At 37.8% G+C, this 19,246-nt stretch overlaps 1 protein-coding gene and 1 non-coding gene across 3 annotated transcripts in view; one reads left to right on the top strand and one right to left on the bottom strand.

Annotated features, from left to right (window-relative positions):
- The window catches only part of Zdhhc2 (zinc finger DHHC-type palmitoyltransferase 2), a 61,335-nt gene that overhangs the window by 19,835 nt on the left and 22,254 nt on the right, over positions 1–19,246 (bottom strand). For both annotated transcript variants that reach the window (XM_055593618.1, XM_055593617.1), the window contains exons 2-6: positions 13,624–13,650; positions 12,448–12,542; positions 5,093–5,213; positions 3,166–3,235; positions 2,487–2,519 (exon numbers count right to left, since the gene is read on the bottom strand). In XM_055593618.1, the coding sequence (XP_055449593.1) occupies positions 2,487–2,519; positions 3,166–3,235; positions 5,093–5,213; positions 12,448–12,542; positions 13,624–13,650 (346 nt within the window). The remainder of the gene's footprint in view (positions 1–2,486; positions 2,520–3,165; positions 3,236–5,092; positions 5,214–12,447; positions 12,543–13,623; positions 13,651–19,246) is intronic.
- Positions 16,185–16,291, top strand: LOC129666548 (U6 spliceosomal RNA). The gene has a single exon (XR_008718599.1). It is a non-coding gene; the product is annotated as a U6 spliceosomal RNA (small nuclear RNA).

Raw genomic sequence — 19,246 nt, 5'->3', positions numbered from 1 at the left:
GAATGTCAAAATGAAACATATCCACTCTATCAACTCTGTAGCCATTTGTAGTTTGTTTTTAAGAGAAAGGCCACACAAATATATGTATGGATATACGACCATATACATGGATACATTTAGACCTAAGCAGTAGCCACAACAATACCAACAGAGATTCTGTGTGATTAGGGAAGAAGTAAAAAAACAAAAACAAAAACAAAAAAACAGACATGAGAAAACATATGCATTGCCTTTGCTTTTGAACTCTATGCTTTATCTGTAATTTTGGGGGAGGGGGTATGCTGATGTTGAACCCAGATTTTATCATACACTAAACATGTACTCTACCACTGGGACACATTCCTAGCTCTCTATATTTTTAAATTAAATTCTTAAATTCTCCTTGTGATGCTAGAGATTAAACACAGGGCCTCATGCATGCTAGGTTAGCACCCAGCTCATTCCATCTTCCAAAAAAAAAAAAAAAATGTCGGCTATGCCATTGACTTGACACCTGATGAAAATGAGATACTTTGGGATCCATTCTTTCATATACTGATAACGCTGCTGATTTCTGCAGGAGGAGTGCAGGGAAGATGGTGTGGGAACAAAGGCAGCAGCCTAAGAAACGTCAGTGCAGGAAACAGTTCAATAAACTTGAGATCAAAGAAGTCATGCTGTAGAAGCTTATCTTTTAATAGCTGCAGCTGTCTAGCTATTCTTTTTACCTGCTTAATAGGATCTGTCAAAGTTGGAAAGATTGTTAAATTATCCTCCAGTTTCTTGTTCCACTGCATTAATTGCTGGTTTAGAAAGACTGCTCCAATCCTGAGTCATTATTTTCTATTTTGGGAAGCTTATGCTTCTAACAATGGATGGTAAGAGCTATTGTGTGCACTGGCTTGGGAGAAATCTGATTGTTCCTACCTCTCCATTCTTTATTATCACAATTTTTCATTAAAATGGAAAAAAAAACAACAACAACAACAACCAAGAACCTTTGTGTAGGCTCTCTGCCCTGATTATTTTACAAACTGACAATTGTGTTTAGATTGCACAGAAATCTAGACAGGAGAATGCTCAATATGAGTTCTCCTCTGGGACAACAGTTTCGATATAGGTGGGTAGGTTTTTGTGTTTGTCTTTAGATAAACAATTGAAGAAGGGCTGGAGATGTAGCTTAGGACAGAGAGCTTCCCCGGCATGTTCAAAGTCCTGGGTTTGACCCCCAGTGCCATAGAAGGAGAGGAAAAATGTCAATAGAGTTGAGTTGTTAGCCAGGCTCTCGCTGGCTGAAGGATGGTCCTAGAGGTACTCATGTCCTGGTAGTTCTGAACTGACCATGCTGCGAGGTGAGTCATCTCATCTCATTCAGGTAAAGGAAAGCCCTGAGCGGGAAGTGAAGGAGCACAGACAGGTTCCTAAGACGTAAGGATGTCATCAAATGGAGGAGTCCTCACTACAAGAAAACTCACATGGTACTGTTGGGAGCACTGGATGACAGAAAGGTGGGGGATGGAAGCCAGGAAAACCTGTAATTGAGGGTATTGGTTGGGTAGGACAATATTCTGAGAGACAAAAATGGTGAGCAAAAGACCAAACACAAGTATAAATTAGTACAAAGAGGGGTCAAGTAGGCAGATGTTTTAAAGAAGATCAGCATTCTGATAGGAGTTGACTACCCTTAACACTTTCAAGCAGGAACCCCGCTGAAGGGAGAGGTGTAACAGTAAGAGATCCAGGATGCATCAACCATTAATCTCCCCCTATTCCTCCCTGTTCCTAGGAAAATCATTACCTATATGCACTGCAAACTGCCTAGTGTGGATTTGTGAGCATTCATATCTCCTCAGTGTGTCACCCCTGAAAGAAAGAAATTCACTCAATAATCATAATTAATGCTTGAGTTCAGCCTTGGCCACCTTAACATGACTAACATGTACACAGAATGAAAAACAAGAGTGGGAGAAGTGACCTTCCTCAGCAGGCATTTCCCATAGCCCTCCGTAAAGGCGCTGAACTTAATGACTTCGAAAAAAAGCATGAACGAGTTCTAAGTAGAAAATCTTGTTTAACCATATCTGCGTATCTGTATATTTACTATTCTGTCCCTCAATGCAGTTTCCTTGAAAATAAGTCATTAAAAGCTTATTATAAACTTCTACTGAGGTATTGCTGCATATAATTAATATATAGATACTTACATTTCTGGAAAGTATTTTAGTGCACTTGTGTTTATGTGTTTGCATAAAAGAATATACTTTGCACATGTAAAATATATAAAATTAACTTTCATGGTATTAACACACTAGTTCTAAAATTATTTAATAGAAATTCCCCCACATGAAGGCTCATTTGAAGTTAATTAGGTATTAAAAACGAAACCTGAAAGTGCCTCCTAGGACAAGTAAGGTAACCAGTTAATAAAGAGACTTGTAAAAAGTGCTTCAATTGATATTAATTTAATAACTGACAGAGGCTTGTTTTAAGTATAGGTTTATACTCACCATGGGCAATGATGATCCATCTTCAAAATACATCTAAAAATACCCAAAAATAAAACATGACACTTGGTGATGTTCATTAGAAAAAGAAAATATTTTCAACAGCTGTAGCATATAAAATTCTACAGAATTACTTATTTAAAAATGAAATCCAGTAAGAGCAGCCATTCTCATTTAAAACAGACACTATAGCTGACTCGAGTTTTAATAGAATAATAAAACTTCAAAATGTACATTCCTTAAGATACAAATCAGTTTCTTTGCATTAATACAAGACTGCTTTGCATTAAAAAGTACAAACCACCAGTAGATTTACAGTCTATATAAAATTTGTTCTTTACTATCAATCTTTAGGACAAGTTTAACTGTTCCTCTTACGTATTAAATATACAATAGTATGTAAGTATGTGGACTCAATCGAGGTGTCCTTTTAAAGGTGGAAAACACTCACAGAAGTAGCATTTGCTAAGTTGAACTTGCCATACGAGAATCCCTAAACCTGGGGAAACAACATTAATTGTGGCATAAGCTACACTGCTCTTAATACAAGGAAAAATTCAACTCATGTATCTAAATAGTGGCCAAAAAGCATGAATGTGGGCTCTAATGATAATCTGGAAAGCAGTTATGCAATACTGAACAACACGACCATGCACTTTCAGAAAAGCAAAGATTTTCTTACTTATCACAGACGGAACAGTGATGGCAGCGGTCTGGTTTTATAAGTTGGCATCTGTCACAATATCGGATTGCTAGGAACAAAGAGCTCACTTAGTCTCTAAGTCACTGAAAAAAAACAATTAACTGGTTTTTAAGCACCACTCCAAATTTAAACTCCACAAAGCATACTGAAATTTAAATTAGTCAAAAAATAAATAAGATATTCAAGCCATTTTAAATACAGAGGATTAAAACACTTGCCTAGAGACAGACTTTTCTGGAGAGTTCTCCCAAGAACAGGAGACCTCCTGGAACTTGTCTAAAGAGCTCTCCAGCATCAATAGCTATAGCTCAAGGGAAAGCTGTGTTCATTTCTACAGGTCAACAGAAAGTCTCCCTCAGCTACATCGATTTATTCCTGTGTCTAACTGGGTGAGGACACACCTCAGAGACACATTCCAGAATGTTTAAATACATTCTATAAGTTAGATAAATTGGAAACGACCTCACATCTCTGTTAATTATGATTCAATAGTGTGTATAAACAAGTGGTGGAAGAAGCATTTACAATAGGAGATTTTAGTATTTTTTTTTTAACTTATTTTGTTTTGTTATTTTGTTTGTCTTGGAGACGAGGTTCTCTGTGTAGCCTTGGCTGTCCTGTCCTCACTTCATAGACCCAGCTTGGCTCAAACTCACAGATATGTGCCCACCTCTGCCTCCCCGTGTGCTGGGATTACAGGCACGTGTCAAAGCTTTTAGCTCTTGCAGGTAACAATGGCATTTTTTCTTCAATAGTTCAGATGGCACAGTCTATCTGGATGACTGATTTGGAGATGGTATTTCTACACAAGCCTCAGAGGGTGCACTAGATTACAGTGAAAATTGTGTTAAATGTAGACTCAATATGGTTCTAATGTGATCTAAAAGCAAATGTAAATCATATAGGAACATTAATCAGGCATGTTATATTTTCTCTTTTTGTTTTAAGACTTATTTTTATGTATATGAGTGCTCTATCTGCATGTACACCTGCATGCCAGAAGAGGGCACCAGATCACATTTTAGATGTTTGTGGGCCACCACGTGGTTGCTGAGAGTTAAACTCAGGAGCTCTGGAAGAGCAGAGAGTGCTCTTAACTGCTGAGCCATCTCCTCTCCACCCTGGCATTTTATGTTTTCATGCTAAATCTTTGAAAGCATTTGTGTATCTTATACTTAAGAATTTTCACCTTGGTATAGCCATATTTTAAGTAATGGGCAGACAATGGGGCTAATGGGTCATAAGGGGGAGGAGGCAGAGCTTTAAAGCTACAAGACATGTCTGGGAAGTCTTGGTAGTAATTATATATAGTTCATGTGTGCTGTTTTTTTTTTTTTTTAAGACAATGACTTAATTAGATGTTAAGTTACCTTAAATATAAGCTAAGCAGGCTTTCTATTAATATATTTGTATAACAGTTTCCATTTTAAAAACCGATAGCAATACCTAAATTATGTTTTACACAATTCACATATAATTAGTGCTTTAATCTTATTTAAAAAATACTTGCAAAGTTATTAGCTTTCTGCCTATTGTAGATATAGTTTCTTTCAACATAAATAGAAAGGTTTATAATTAAAACTTTAAAAGCAAGTCTTCTGCTGCAGGTACAGACCTAAGCAGTCCTCATGCCGTCACCAAGTCACGACACAGTAGGAGGAGGAACAGAATTAGAGTCAGTTCTGAGATCTCCGTGCCACCTATGACTCATGTTTCCGTTCTGTTTTATGGAAGTATACAGGAGAGATTTAATAGCAACCCAAGAAACAGCAACAACATTTAGAAACCAGGGTTTCACAGTTTATGTATTCATAAACGTATGTGTTATGTATTTATGAATGTGCTCTCTAAAGGTCATTACGCCTCGCTTGGGTGCTGTTCCAATGTCCTCATTATAGCTGCTCACCTCCGGACATGGTCCTGGTATAGATGGGAAGGTCTTTGGCCGCTCGCCTCAGAACTTCCTGGTGCGCTTCTCCTCTTGGCTCTCTCTCCAGCAATTCTTTCTCTGCATAAGAGAGATGGAACTGAGGAATAAATTTAAATTTTAATCAGTATTTTCAAAGGAATGATAACACATTTGTCTGCTCTATTATCCCTAAAGGTTCTTATAAAATATTAATGGTATGTAGTATATTCTGAGAGGTTAGTAGAGTTTCAAATATGGACATGGCTCTTAACCTCACCATTTTATGAATCTTAAAAAATGTGATGATAATAGTAATAGGTATGATAATTATTATACCTCTTTCATCAAGTGTTTTTAAATTTAAAGGAAACAGGATGTAGAAATTTATTTATAAAATGAATAATTATGGCAAAATATCAGTTATATAATAGATAAGATGGCCCAGTAAAAATGCATGGCTCAACAGATGAATTTTTCATTTGGATACCATTAGAAGCAAAAGTAAATAAAAAAAAAAAATCAATCGGGTATATATATATATATATATACTCATTTCAGACAGTTTGAACTTAGCCAAAAGTGTCATACAGCATCTCCTCTGGCACTCAAATAAGAATCCATTTTATGGCTTTTATTGATAGCTTGATTAAACTAATGAACTACACTTATTTGAGAAAATCAAAGATTTATTTTGTTTCCTACTAGATAATCACAAACATGTGTAAAATTACCAAAGTTGATATGAGTCCATATAGATATATATCTATACATATATATAGACATATATATCACTTTATTATATATATATATATATATATATATATATATAAAGATATGTATAAAATCAATCAAGTGTTGTTCTTTGAAATGGGAAAAATACAAACTAAAATCCAATGTCTATCAAAGGATAGTGGGTAAATAAATAAATTAGCACAAGATACATCTATTTATTTATCATTTATACAGTACTCTTCCTGCATGTATGCCTGGAGGCCAGAAGAGGGCACCAGATCTCATTGGAGATGGTTTTGAGCTACCATGTGGTTGCTGGGAATTGAACTCAGGACCTTTGGAAGAGGAGATTGTGCTCTTAACTACTGAGCCATCTCTCCAGCCCCACAAGATACATCTAAACCTACTGCTGGTGCTTAACCATGAACTATAATGATCCAACAACAAAGGACCAGATCTCACCTAATATCTTCTGAAAACAGCAACAGCAAATTACCTTATAGAACACGTTCTCCATAAAGTTCAAAATCAAGAAGCTAAACAACCTTTGTATTATCAATAAGGGCACATTCACATCCAAGAACAGGGAATAACTAAAATTAAATGCAGAATAGTTGTTTCTTCTTGGAGAGTCTAGGAAAATGCAACTGTGAAGTGTATTGCAGAAAGGAAAAATAAGAATGTTCTATATATTAGCTGCACATTTGCTTAGTCATTTTCATTTGAATATTCTGAAATTGTACATTACATAGACTTTCTTTGGCAGTACCGAGAATTAAACCTAGGGCATCATACAGAAAAAGGAAATTCTCTACCATTGAACCAGATCCTCTGCCTTTATACACACATTTTATATTAAGAATACCTCCCAGGGGAGGAGTTACTAATGAACCTCCAACAGAATAGATAGATAATTTTTAAAAGAGAGATTAAAAACAACCTTGAGTTGGGTATGACACTGCACACCTGTAATCTAAACATTTAAGAGACTGATGCAGGAGGATCGTGAGTTCAAGATCAGCCTTGGCTGCCCAGAGAGTTTCTGCCTCAAAAAAAAAAAAAAATTAAGCTTACTTACACATGTCATATACATTATGACAATTTATTCAATAAAAATTAGGACATGATATTGGGCCCAAATACTTCACCTCTATAAAATAAACTTAACTGATTTTTGCTAGACCTAATCGTGATAATGCAGGCCCATTACATAGGTGCTTCACATTTGAACGTAGGTCCTCATGCTGGCAGAGCAAGCATTCTCTTCACTGAGTCACCTCCCTAGTTCTTCCCATTGCCATTTCTAAAGTTAATTTAAAACCTGGCATTATGACTTGCCTGTGAATTGGTTTATTAAAAGACTTTTTAGAACTGACACTTGCATTGAAATAATCAACATTTTACAACTTTTCACCAAGTTTGTGGGTTGTTGTCTGCTTAGGAATAACTTCTAGGGAGTGTTGGACATGGAAGACCTTGGCAGGTTTAATGCTTAAATTATTAAATTAACCAGAAGACTGTGGGTCAACTCCAAGAAGCCAAATACAGGTTGGCGAAGTTTTTAACTTGCCTAGTGCAGAGATGAAAAATAGATTTCTACCTTGGCATAGGGTAGAGCTGTAAGATTCTCCCTTCCACCATTTCCTCCTCCAGAACATTCATGATATGCAAAGTCCTATGGGTTTTACAGATAAGAAGATGCTGTCTGTACAGATCTGAAGGTATTGAGCATTTTGGAAAGTAGAGCTGGGAACTCCTGATATATTCTCCAATCTCCAGATGCACAGCTCTCCCTACATCCTGGTTTTGCTTCTGTTACACTAATTTTATTTTACCTTTAAAAAATACGTTCGATTTACTAAAAATTTTAAGGACACAGTATAAAATTTCTAAAGTTCCTCTATACCCCACCACTAAGTTCCCCATACTAATATCTTACAGGAGCAGGGCAGACTTGGCACTTTAACGAGGTAATATCAATCCGTTATTAACTAAAGTGCATCACATAAACTTCAGCATAGATACTCAGATTTTCCTTTTTGGAATATCTTTTTCTACTTCAGTACTTCTGTTCTGTATATCTCCACAATATGGGATTATGACAATACCATAGTATTTTCAATTGCCACATGCCCTAGGGTTCATTTTAGCCTCTGTGGTTTCTTGGATATTCCCTCATTGCTTATATTTTTTATTTCTTGTTTCTTCTAATTACCGTAGTAGTTCTGAGGAGTACTGATACCGTGTAGAGTACTTTGCATTTAATTGCAACTTCTCTGATGTGTATAGCCTGATGAGGTTGGGGTTATGGATGGTTAGGAGGAAAACTGACATTGCCAGCAGGTCATAGTAAGCAAGCCTGGTCATATGATACTGGCCTTATTCATTTAGTTTAAGGAAGGGTTGAGTTTTTGTTTGTTTGTTTGTGTGTTTAAGATTTATTTTGCACGTACAATGTTTCCGCAGCATGTGTGTATATGTAGTATGTGCATGTCCGATGCCCTCAGAGGTCAGAGAATGGCATCCTCTGGGATTGGAGTTATGAGTGGTTGTCAGCTGCCATGTGGGTGATGAAAACTGAATCCACGTCCTCCGGAAGGGCAGGTGCTTCTAAACATGAGCCACCTCTCCAGCCTGAGGGGGCTTTTTCGTCAGGGGTTCTATTGTAATCTTCCTCAGTACTTCTCCTCTTCCATCCTGTACCCGTGGAGGGAATTCGTTCATATATAAGGAGTGGGGATTTATGCCTTGACTCCTAAAAGGTGAAGTGTTACCAGAAACTGTTTAGAAGCCTTCTATTGGGCGGGTGTTTCTGTTGTGCTACTTATTTATCAATGTACTCAATTGCTAATTTAATTGATGTAGATGTTTATTTCATGCACAGAGAGTTTTACTGCTCTAATCATTTGATCTTTTCTACTGGGCTTTCTTTCATTGGCCCCTGTGTTCCTCTGACACATTCTCTTCTACCTATTTTGTCTGAGTACTTCTTATTTTCTGGCACTAGAAGGTGCCCTTGACTCATCTTCATTATTCCTGCATAATCTTAAGAGTAATCACTTCTCCAAAAACGCCTACCTGCTTCTTACTGGTAAATTGCAACAGAAACCGAGATCTGAGCTCATCTATAGTTTCTAGATAACAGCAGGGCTCAATTTTAACCATATACACAAAAAGAAAATCATGATTCTTATTTTAAAAAAGAACCAGATAACTCACATAAATACATTTTCTTGTCTGTTAGTTGTCTTTCATGTAGGACAGCTATATATATATATCTATATCCCCTCACTAGAATCTAAAATGTGCAAGTTAAAACACAGAACATTTTGTCTATGAAGTTGCTAACAGTTTTCATAATAGCGAGCCATGCCAAGAGTCTAACATAAGTGGTAATGTTGGAAATTACTGCATCCTTTTGAGCAACAATTCATCAAGCCACTGAAATTTCCTTGATCTATTAATTCTACACCTGAGAATTTTTATTAAGGAAAATAATTTAAAATGTGGGTAAAAATTCTGCATTCAAACACAGTAATATCAGCACTATCTATGATATGAGGTTGGGGTTAGCCTAAAATTTAAAAATGGTCTATTACTGTGCCAGTTCTTACATAGTCGATGAAAAGACTGTGCCACCATGACAATTAGCAATATGGGCTGGAGGGATGGCTCGGTGATTAAGAGCACCGGCTGCTCTTGCGGAGGACCCACGTTCAGTTCTTAGCACCTATACCAAGTGGCTCAGAAGCACCCGTAACCCTAGATTCTAGGAATGTGAACATCCTCTTCTGGCCTCTAAGGCTGCCCACATACACATAAACATGCATACACACACATAAAAGGATATCCCATAATATCTACCTCACACAATTATCTGCACACACACATATACATATGGTTTTATGTAAAACAATCACCCAGCAAAGTCTATTCATTGTCATCAATTTCTATGATTGTGCCAGGCAGCTTGCTATTGTACGTGGTGTAGTTACAGACGTCCTGAGCACGATACTGCAAATACATAAGAAAGAGATGAGGAAGTGGTGCAGGGCGGCAGCGGGAGGAGGCAAGAACTCACCCTGTGTCGGCATTGGCTAAAGTCATAGCCTGAAGCGAAATTGCTAATTGGATACGGGATCGGGATCAGGAGGAAGTATACTCAAGGATGACTGTAATGGTTTTGGCCTGAAGAGTGGAGCATGCAACTACCATTACTGAGATGGGGACACTTTAGGAATATGATTACAAAACTGAGTAGGAGATCCAAATGTTTTCAGATACATTAAGTTTGAAATTTTTGTCAGATGTCAAAGAGATCTTGATTGATGAATCAGGCATTCAGGAGAGAGGCCAAAGGCTAATGTATCCATTTGAGAGTTATACCAATGAGACACTATCTAAAGTTATAAAATTACATGGGATCTCCAATGCAGATATATAAAAAAAAAAAGAAGTCCAGCAACTGAACTTTGGGATAATTTCATGCTTAAGAATTTCAGGAGATAACTGAACTGCTGCTAGTATGGATGCAAACTATAAAGAGAAAAAAATATTATAGAAAGAAGAATACTGGAAAGCTACACGAGTTAAGAGTTACAAGAACAGAAAGCAGGAAGTCAGACTCAGACAAGGATAATTATTGCCAGGCAAGGGAGACCAGAATTACCCTGCGGGGGTATATGCAGTCACAGAACAGACATTTACAGCAGATAAAAATGCTGTATTTCCCTGTGGATGGAGCACAGGGGAAGCAGGCACAAGTAAGACTTACACAGCATGAAGACTATAGTATGTCAGACAACGGAAATGGTTGAGATGGTAAGAGGAAGGGACAAAAAGAGAGGAGTAGGGGGTAGGGAGGAATTGGGGAGAAGCAGAGAGACACAGAGAGACAGAAAGACAGAGACAAAGAGACAGAAGCAGACTGAGAGAGAGGGATGGAAACAGAGAGAGACAGAGGCAGGCAGACACTAGGATCCTGGCCTACCTCCCAGATGGACGGCACAGACATTTATTAATGAAAGTAGCAGACATGGTAGGGTTTAGGGAAGGACAAAATGGTGAACTCTGTTTACAGTTTGTATTTAAGGTGTCAATGGACTGACCAAGGTGGAATGTTTGCTAGAGAGACCCTTGCTAGGCCCTCAAAAGAAATCAGAGCTGGGAATAGATATGAAAGTTATCAATGTAGAGGTAGGTGGTAAGCCACCTGAGTGGATGAGATCACTCGCTCAATTGACTGAAGGCAGCATTTTCCCACAAACCTACACAAAGGCCAAGATACCGTGAGAGAGATTATGAGAAAGAAGTGAATACTATATGAGGAAGGAAAAAAAACACATAGAAAAGGGGAAAAGACATAAAAAGTCAAAGACACAAAATAGTCTGTGAAACACTACAGTCTACACATACCATTATTTCTGTGCAAATATATGCGTCTTGGGTTTTAACACCCTTTTGCAGGCCAAAAGCATAGTTTTTGGTCATATGGTCACAGATTCATCTCAAACTGATTTCTTTAGGAAATAAACTACTGTGATGTCTTTTCTTTTTAACTTCACCTACTAAAAATATGCAATGATATACACAGCAAGGTTTATTACAACTCAACAAACACGTATTAGAGCAAATGCGAAGAACACAAAAGTGTGTAAAATACCATCTCTTGCTCTTAAATCATGTAACCAAGTGAGTAAGCCAGAAATGAGGACAATATATTAAAAAATGCAAATATAGCTTAGTCACATGCTATTACTTGAGACCTTCTGTAGCATATTGCTAGCTGCTCCGTTCCCCCAGTAACCACCCCTGTCTTTAGTGGCTGACATGGCCATTGAGAATCACAATTACATCCTCAGGCTTCCATGCGAGAGGGGGTCACATAATGAAGTCATCTAAATGCAAGTAGAAATGGAATCAGTAACTTGAAGAAAATGTTGCCGAAGGGAAAGGACAACCCTTCCCTACTGTCTATGGCCTGCTGGCTGCAATAGATTCATAATGTCTGGAATTAGGGCTACACCTTCAGCCAAAAAGTGGCCCATGGAATCAAAACATCATCTGACAGAACAGTTAAGACAGGAGTCTGGGTATGTAAAAGCTGTGGGCTAGCTATAGATATCTTGAATACAGAGAGAATGAATTACACCATTTATTGTTGTTGTTTCTGGTGATTGACAAACAACTAATAAGTTTTTACTATAATAATTAGTGTAAAATTGTTCCAAATTGTCTGTTGTCTGTCTACCTACCTGTCACCTATCTTTTACTGACCCATCTGGATCGATCTATCTATCTATCTATCTATCTATCTATCTATCTATCTATCTATCTGTCTATCTATCTGAAAACTATCGCTTATTGATCCATCTGGATGCTTAACACTAAAGTAGAAAGGAAAGCATAAAAGATTTGGTAGGATAATTCTACCATACACAAAAACAAGAACCTAGTGAAAATTCCAGTGTTTATGAACATATGCAGATTTTTTAAATCAAAAGACATCACTGTATTCAATAAATTTGAAAAAAAATTAATGAAAAGAAGAAAATTCATTTTCAGAAATTAATTTTACAGGTTGCTGTCTTTAGGAGGACTATAGTATTGCTTTAACTTACTTCTTTTGAAGGATTCATGGGCAACGTGAAAATGGTTTTCCAGTATGACCAGACAAACATTGCAAAAAGTAGATGATAAGCCAGGAGGCACACAACTAAAACAAAAGAAACATAATCATCATTGCAACATGCAAATTTTTACTCAAATCATGGTAGTCACAAAATATCCAAACTAACTGTGATGATAAACTATAGAATATTATTTGTATCATATTCCAATAGCACAATTCTTTGAATTAAAAACCTAAAGTCAGGAGGGTTTTAAAAAATATCTCTGAATGTATCATTACATCTCTATCCATGAATAGAACCCATCCCCAATCTGTACATAGGCCTGTCTCTTTAAAAATTGGCTAAACAGACCTTTCCTAAGTTGTAAAAACAGGGAGGTTACAGAAGAGTAAATACAATATTAACCAAATGCTCAGACTTCCAGGGTTTATGAACTTTGCTTAAGAGAGGCAGAGAGAGCATTTCCCATTGGAGACACTGTCTGCCTGTTTGCTTAGCTCTAGTTGACACTGGTGGCTCCCTTTGTTAAAATGACAACATGTAAACAGGGACCATCTGGATGAAGTGATTTCTGCCCGTGGGGATCCTATGACCAGGACAACTGTTAAGAAAAACATCCTGAGTACTTTTATTTTTTTTTTTTAGAGAATATAAACACATTTAGTATGTTCTTTTAAAGTCTTGAAGTATGACATGGATTTGAAATAATAATTCCATACTACTGACAATAAGTCTGTTTGAATAATATATTAGCACAGTTCTGAAGTAAACAGTTGCAGAAAATGTACCAATTCGGAATATAGACATGTTTGAGGACTGGGGGTGCAGAACAGTGGTAGAGTTCTTTTCTAGCATCCAGGCCCCTACTCCTAACAAAAACTAACTAAATAAATAAGCAGGATATGACATGTTTGATATTTTAAACATGATATTAATAATTTGATTGTATCATGGAGCTACAAGGATCTTTGAAACAATTAAGGCCATTACAGTGTTCTTTGCCACATGAGTGACAGAATTTAGAAGAATGAGATGTCATTTACTCCATCCTATTACCATCTTGTCAAGGAATATTCTCTTAACCCCAACCAAATACAATGGATACAATTTGTTTTCTCTAACTGTTCTTAAGACATCATATCTGCAATCATAACAGTATTTTACCTTGTTCACCAATGTTTTCCATGGACACTAGAAATAGGAGAAAAAAGGTCATAGGTTATATGAATCTTTTGTAAACAAAGGGATATGAAGACAAAAGACATTAAAATGGGTTAATAACTTGGCTTCCCTTCAGACCAACATTCCTTAAATGTTTGTTCAGCTTCATGTAGTGGAGGGGCAAGCATTGTAGACTGAGGGTCAAGGAGTGGGGCTAGCAGCTTCAGTCAGCAGTGCTGCAAAGCAGTGCTCCTCAAGCATGAGCCTGTGGGCCCCTCTAGTTGGCCTCCAACTAAAGAGTTCAGATTTTTTAAAAAATGGTCTTCTCCAGGCCTGAGATATTTATTGGTCATTAAGAATGATGAACTGTCTAGTAAAGTCTCCACAAAGAACCAAATGTCCTAACAACACACATACTTCACATCCTAACAGCAGAAATCCTCATGCTCGTGGCTCTAATTGCTCCTTAAGCAACACTGAAGCCCAGACAAGGCATGAGGAAACACTATCCCTCAGAAGCTTCTTCTGAAGATAGCAGTTGGGTGAGGACAAGCCACAGCAAGCTGAAACAGGCTGGAACAGGAATCTTCATTCAGTAATCCACACCCGTGTGTTTCTATCCATGTTACCATTTGATTGTCCTGTGTAATGATGTCTTTTAGAGTTTGGGCCTTTCTCAGTTGTTTCAAGGGAAGGGTGCATTTTGCCTATGTATTTTTTTTTAATTCAGTTTTCCTTACTACAGAATGAAATGTCACTGACTTAAACATGCTGTAATCTCAGGGTCATGGGACAGATTTTTAATAATATGTGATCAAACCCGCTTCTTCCCCAAGTATTTTCATAGCCAGTTTTAGAGAACAGGCTCTCAGGCTCTTATATTACTAACTGGCTCTAAGAATAAAAATATTCATGCACATAGCATGTTGAAATTTGTTCCTGCATGGATTTGAACTGTGGCGAGCTAGATTTTCGTTTTGTAACAGTAAAGAAAACCTAAATGACAAGACCTCATGTAGCTAACATTATTGTATCCCTTTAAATGTTTCTGTCAGTTTCTCTCCCATCAAATGTATTCTTTCCAGATCTACCACCTACTTCAGAGGTCCAGGGAGAAAATGAACTCTGCCTAGCCTGTAATTTGTTCGCAAGCTTGCAAGAAAAAGCCATTTGTAAGCCAAACGTCATGCCGCCTGTCTGGCTCATACTGGAAATGAAAAAGGACAGCTCAGTCAGTAAATTGCTTGCCTTGGAAGCATGAGTACTTGAATTCAATCCCCAATATTCATATTAAAGAAAAAAGCCAGGTATATGCACTTGTAAATTCAGTGCTAGGAGACAGAGACAGGTTTGAAAAATAAAGGTAGATAGCTCCTGAAGAATAACATTAGAGGTTATACTCTGGCCTCTGAACATACATGCACACGCGTGCACATGTGCCTGCACACTCATGAGTGAACACCTACCCACACATACAAAAAGTGTACCCATAAACACACGCACACACACACACACACACACATGTACACACACACACACACACACACACACACACGCATGTACACACACACACCACCACCACCACCACCACCACATAGAAAAATGTCTCCTAGCTTCTCAAACCTGCCATGTAAGTTTGTTTACAAATGAGAGTCTAGTCTAGCCACTTTCTGAGGCCCCCTTGCAGGAGCTTATCTGCCAGCATATAGATTCACAACTAGCTTGTTCTCTGCGTCTGAAGAGACCATCTTATTCATGCAAGCATTTTTCTATTAGGCCCAGATGTCTCTGCACCCCCAAGGGTTCAAAACTGACTGTATCCCTCACCTATCTTCCAGTAGAACGAGTCCAAAACAATGCAAAATCAATTTGGATACATGAGCTTCTAGAACCATTCCAGGGGTATGGGGCTGTGAAGAGAAAGGACTTGCTGATCTATGACTGCAGTGGTCAGAACTGATAACGGTAAAATGAAGAAACATTCAGAAAAATAAGTACAGCAACTGTGAGCTGATAATTTTCTGTCCTGGAACAGCATTCCATTAAGTGGATAATCCAGTATTATTAATATCATTATTAACTTCACAGACAGAGGTCAGCTATATCTTTTTAAAAACATTTTTTTTGCCAGCAATGGCTTGTATCCCTCCTCAAAATGTACCTCAAATTCTACAAATGTTTTTTTTTATAACTAAACAAGTTATATGTAGATCCACACTTACAGCAAATTATTTTGATAACATTTATACAATGAGATGTAATAGTTCCCAAAGACCATGTTCAATTATACTAATATTATAGAGCTATCAAATTTCTTATATCTGCTGGGGGAAGGGGCGATGGCACACACCTTTGATCCCAGCATTTGAAAGGCAGAGGCAGGTGGATCTCTGAATTCGAGGTCAGCCTAGTCTACAGAGCAAGTTCCAAGACAGCCAAAGCTACATAGAGAAACTCTGTCTTGAAAAACAAAACAAAACAAAAAATTCTTGTAGCCATGAGTCTTTTTAAATTTTTCAATGTCATAGGCCAAAGGAAAGACTACTGTTTTAAAACTGGGTCTCGTGCTCACTTCGGCAGCACATATACTAAAATTGGAACGATACAGAGAAGATTAGCATGGCCCCTGCGCAAGGATGACATGCAAATTCGTGAAGTGTTCCATATTTTTTAGTCCTATATCCCCCAAAGAAATAGAAGCAGTCATCAAAAGTCTCCCATACAAAAAAAGCCCAGGACCAGATGGCTTCAGTGCAGAATTCTACCAGACCTTCAAAGAAGAGCTAACTCCAATTCCCTTCAAACTATTCCACAAAATAGAAACAGAAGGAATATTACCAAACTCACTCTATGAAGCCACAGTCACCTTGGTACCTAAACCACACAAAGACTCAACAAAGAAAGAGAATTTCAGGCCAATCACCCTTATGAACATTGATGCAAAAATACTTAACAAAATACTTGCAAACCGAATCCAAGAACACATCAAAGATATTATCTACTATGACCAAGTAGGCTTCATCCCAGGTATGCAGGGGTGGTTCAATATATGGAAATCCATCAATGTGATCCACCATATTAACAAACTGAAAGAAAAAAACCACATAATAATCTCCCTAGATTCTGAAAAAGCATTTGACAAAATCCAACATCCATTCATGTTTAAAGTACTGGAGAGATCAGGGATACAAGGCCAATATCTAAACATAGTAAAGGCGATATACATCAAGCCTATAGCCAACATCAAACTGAATGGAGAGAAACTTAAAGCAATCCCACTGAAATCAGGGACAAGACAAGGCTGCCCACTCTCTCCATATCTCTTCAACATAGTGCTGGAAGTCCTTGCTAGAGCAATAAGACAGTTGAAGGAGATCAAGGGGATACAGATGAGAAAGAAAGAAGTCAAATTATCACTATTTGCAGATGATATGATAGTATACATGAGTGACCCCAAAAACTCTACCAGGGAACTCCTACAGCTGATAAACACCTTCAGCAAAGTGGCTGGATACAAAATTAACTCAAAAAAATCAGTAGCACTCCTGTATACAAAAAACAAAAGGGCTGAGAAAGAAATTAGAGAAACAACACCATTCACAATAGCCACAAATGACATAAAGTACCTTGGTATAACCCTAACCAAGCAAGTCAAAGACTTGTATGAAAAAATATTTCAAGTCTCTGAAGAAAGAATTAGAAGAAGATATGAGAAGATGGAAAGATCTCCCATGCTCATGGCTTGGCAGGATTAACATAGTAAAAATGGCCATCTTACCAAAAGCAATCTACAGATTTAATGCAATTCCCATCAAATTGCCAACACAATTCTTTACAGACCTGGAAAGAAAAATTCTCAACTTCATATGGATTAACAAGAAACCCAGAATTGCTAAAACAATCCTCTACAATAAAAGATCTTCTGGAGGTATCTCCATCCCTGATCTCAAGCTGTACTATAGAGCAACAGTTATAAAAACTGCATGGTACTGGCATACAAACAGAATGGTGGATCAATGGAATCAAACAGAAGACCCAGAAATAAACCCACACACTTACGGACACCTGATCTTTGACAAAGATGCCAAAACCATACAATGGAAAAAAGATAGCATCTTCAACAAATGGTGCTGGTTCAACTGGATGTCTACATGTAGAAAAATGAAAATAGACCCATACTTATCACCCTGCACAAAACTGAAGTCCAAGTGGATCAAAGACCTCAACATAAAACCAGACACATTAAATCTGCTAGAAAAAAAAAAGTGGGGAATACCCTAGAACTCATTGGTACAGGAGAAAACTTCCTGAACAGAACGCCAACAGCACAGGCTCTCAGCAACAATCAATAAATGGGACCTCATGAAATTGAAAAGCTTCTGTAAAGCAAAGGACACAGTCATCAAAACAAAGCGACTGCCTACAGATTGGGAAAGAATCATCACCAACCCTTTATCTGACAGAGGACTCATATCCAGTATATATAAAGAACTAAAGAAGCTGAAAAGCAGCAAACCAAGTAATCTACTTAAAAAATGAGGAACAGAGCTAAAGAGAGAATTCTCTGTAGAGGAATATAGAATGGCAGAGAAGCATTTAAAGAAATGCTCAACCTCATTAGCCATTAGAAAAATGCAAATCAAAAAGACCCTGAGATTTCACCTTACACCCATGAGAATGGCCAAGATGAAAAACTCAAGTGACAACACATGCTGGAGAGGTTGTGGAGAAAGGGGAACCCTTCTCACTGCTGGTGGGAATGTAAACTTGTACAACCACTCTGGAAATCAATCTTGCGCTTTCTCAGACAACTAGGAATAGCGCTTCCTCAAGATCCAGCCATACCACTCCTAGGCATTACCCAGAAGAGGCTCAAGTACACAAAAAGGACATTTGCTCAACCATGTTTGTAGCAGCTTTATTTGTAATAGCCAGAAGCTGGAAACAGCCCAGATGCCCCTCAACTGAAGAATGGATGCAGAAACTGTGGTACATCTATACAATGGAGTATTACTCAGCAATGAAAAATAAGGAAATCATGAAATTTGCAGGTAAATGGTGGGACCTGGAAAGGATCATCCTGAGTAAGTTGTCCCAGAAGCAAAAAGACACGCATGGTATATACTCACTCATATAAACATACAACATAGAATAAACCCACTAAAATCTGTACATCTAAACAAACTAAGCAAAAGAGAGGACCCTAACTAAAATGTTCAATCCCCATCCTGAAAAGCAAAGAGGATGGACATCAGAAGAAAAAGAAAATAGGAAACAACCTCAGAACCTGCTACAGAGGGCCTCTGAAAGCCAGAAGAAAACAAGAAACAACCTTGGAACCTGCCACAGAGGGCCTCTGAAAGCTTCTGCAGTATAGACTGTCAAAGCAGATGCTGAGCCTGATGGCCAACTGATGGGCAGAGTGAATGGAATTTTATGTAAGAAGTGGGAAATAGTAAGAGCTGGAGGGGACGGAAACTCCACAAGGAGAGCAACAGAACAAGATAATTTGAACACAGGGAACTTCCCAGAGACTCATACTCCAACCAAGGAGTATTTGTGGAGATAACCTAGAACCCCTGCACAGATGTAGCCCATGGCAGTTCAGTGTCCAAGTGGGTTACAT

This window comes from Psammomys obesus, unplaced genomic scaffold (assembly GCF_907164565.1).
Source record: "Psammomys obesus unplaced genomic scaffold, mPsaObe1.curated_primary_1811, whole genome shotgun sequence".
In the NCBI taxonomy this organism is placed as follows: Eukaryota; Metazoa; Chordata; class Mammalia; order Rodentia; family Muridae; genus Psammomys; species Psammomys obesus.
The sequence above is the reverse complement of the archived record's forward strand: the minus strand, read 5'-3'. Positions and strand labels throughout refer to the sequence as shown.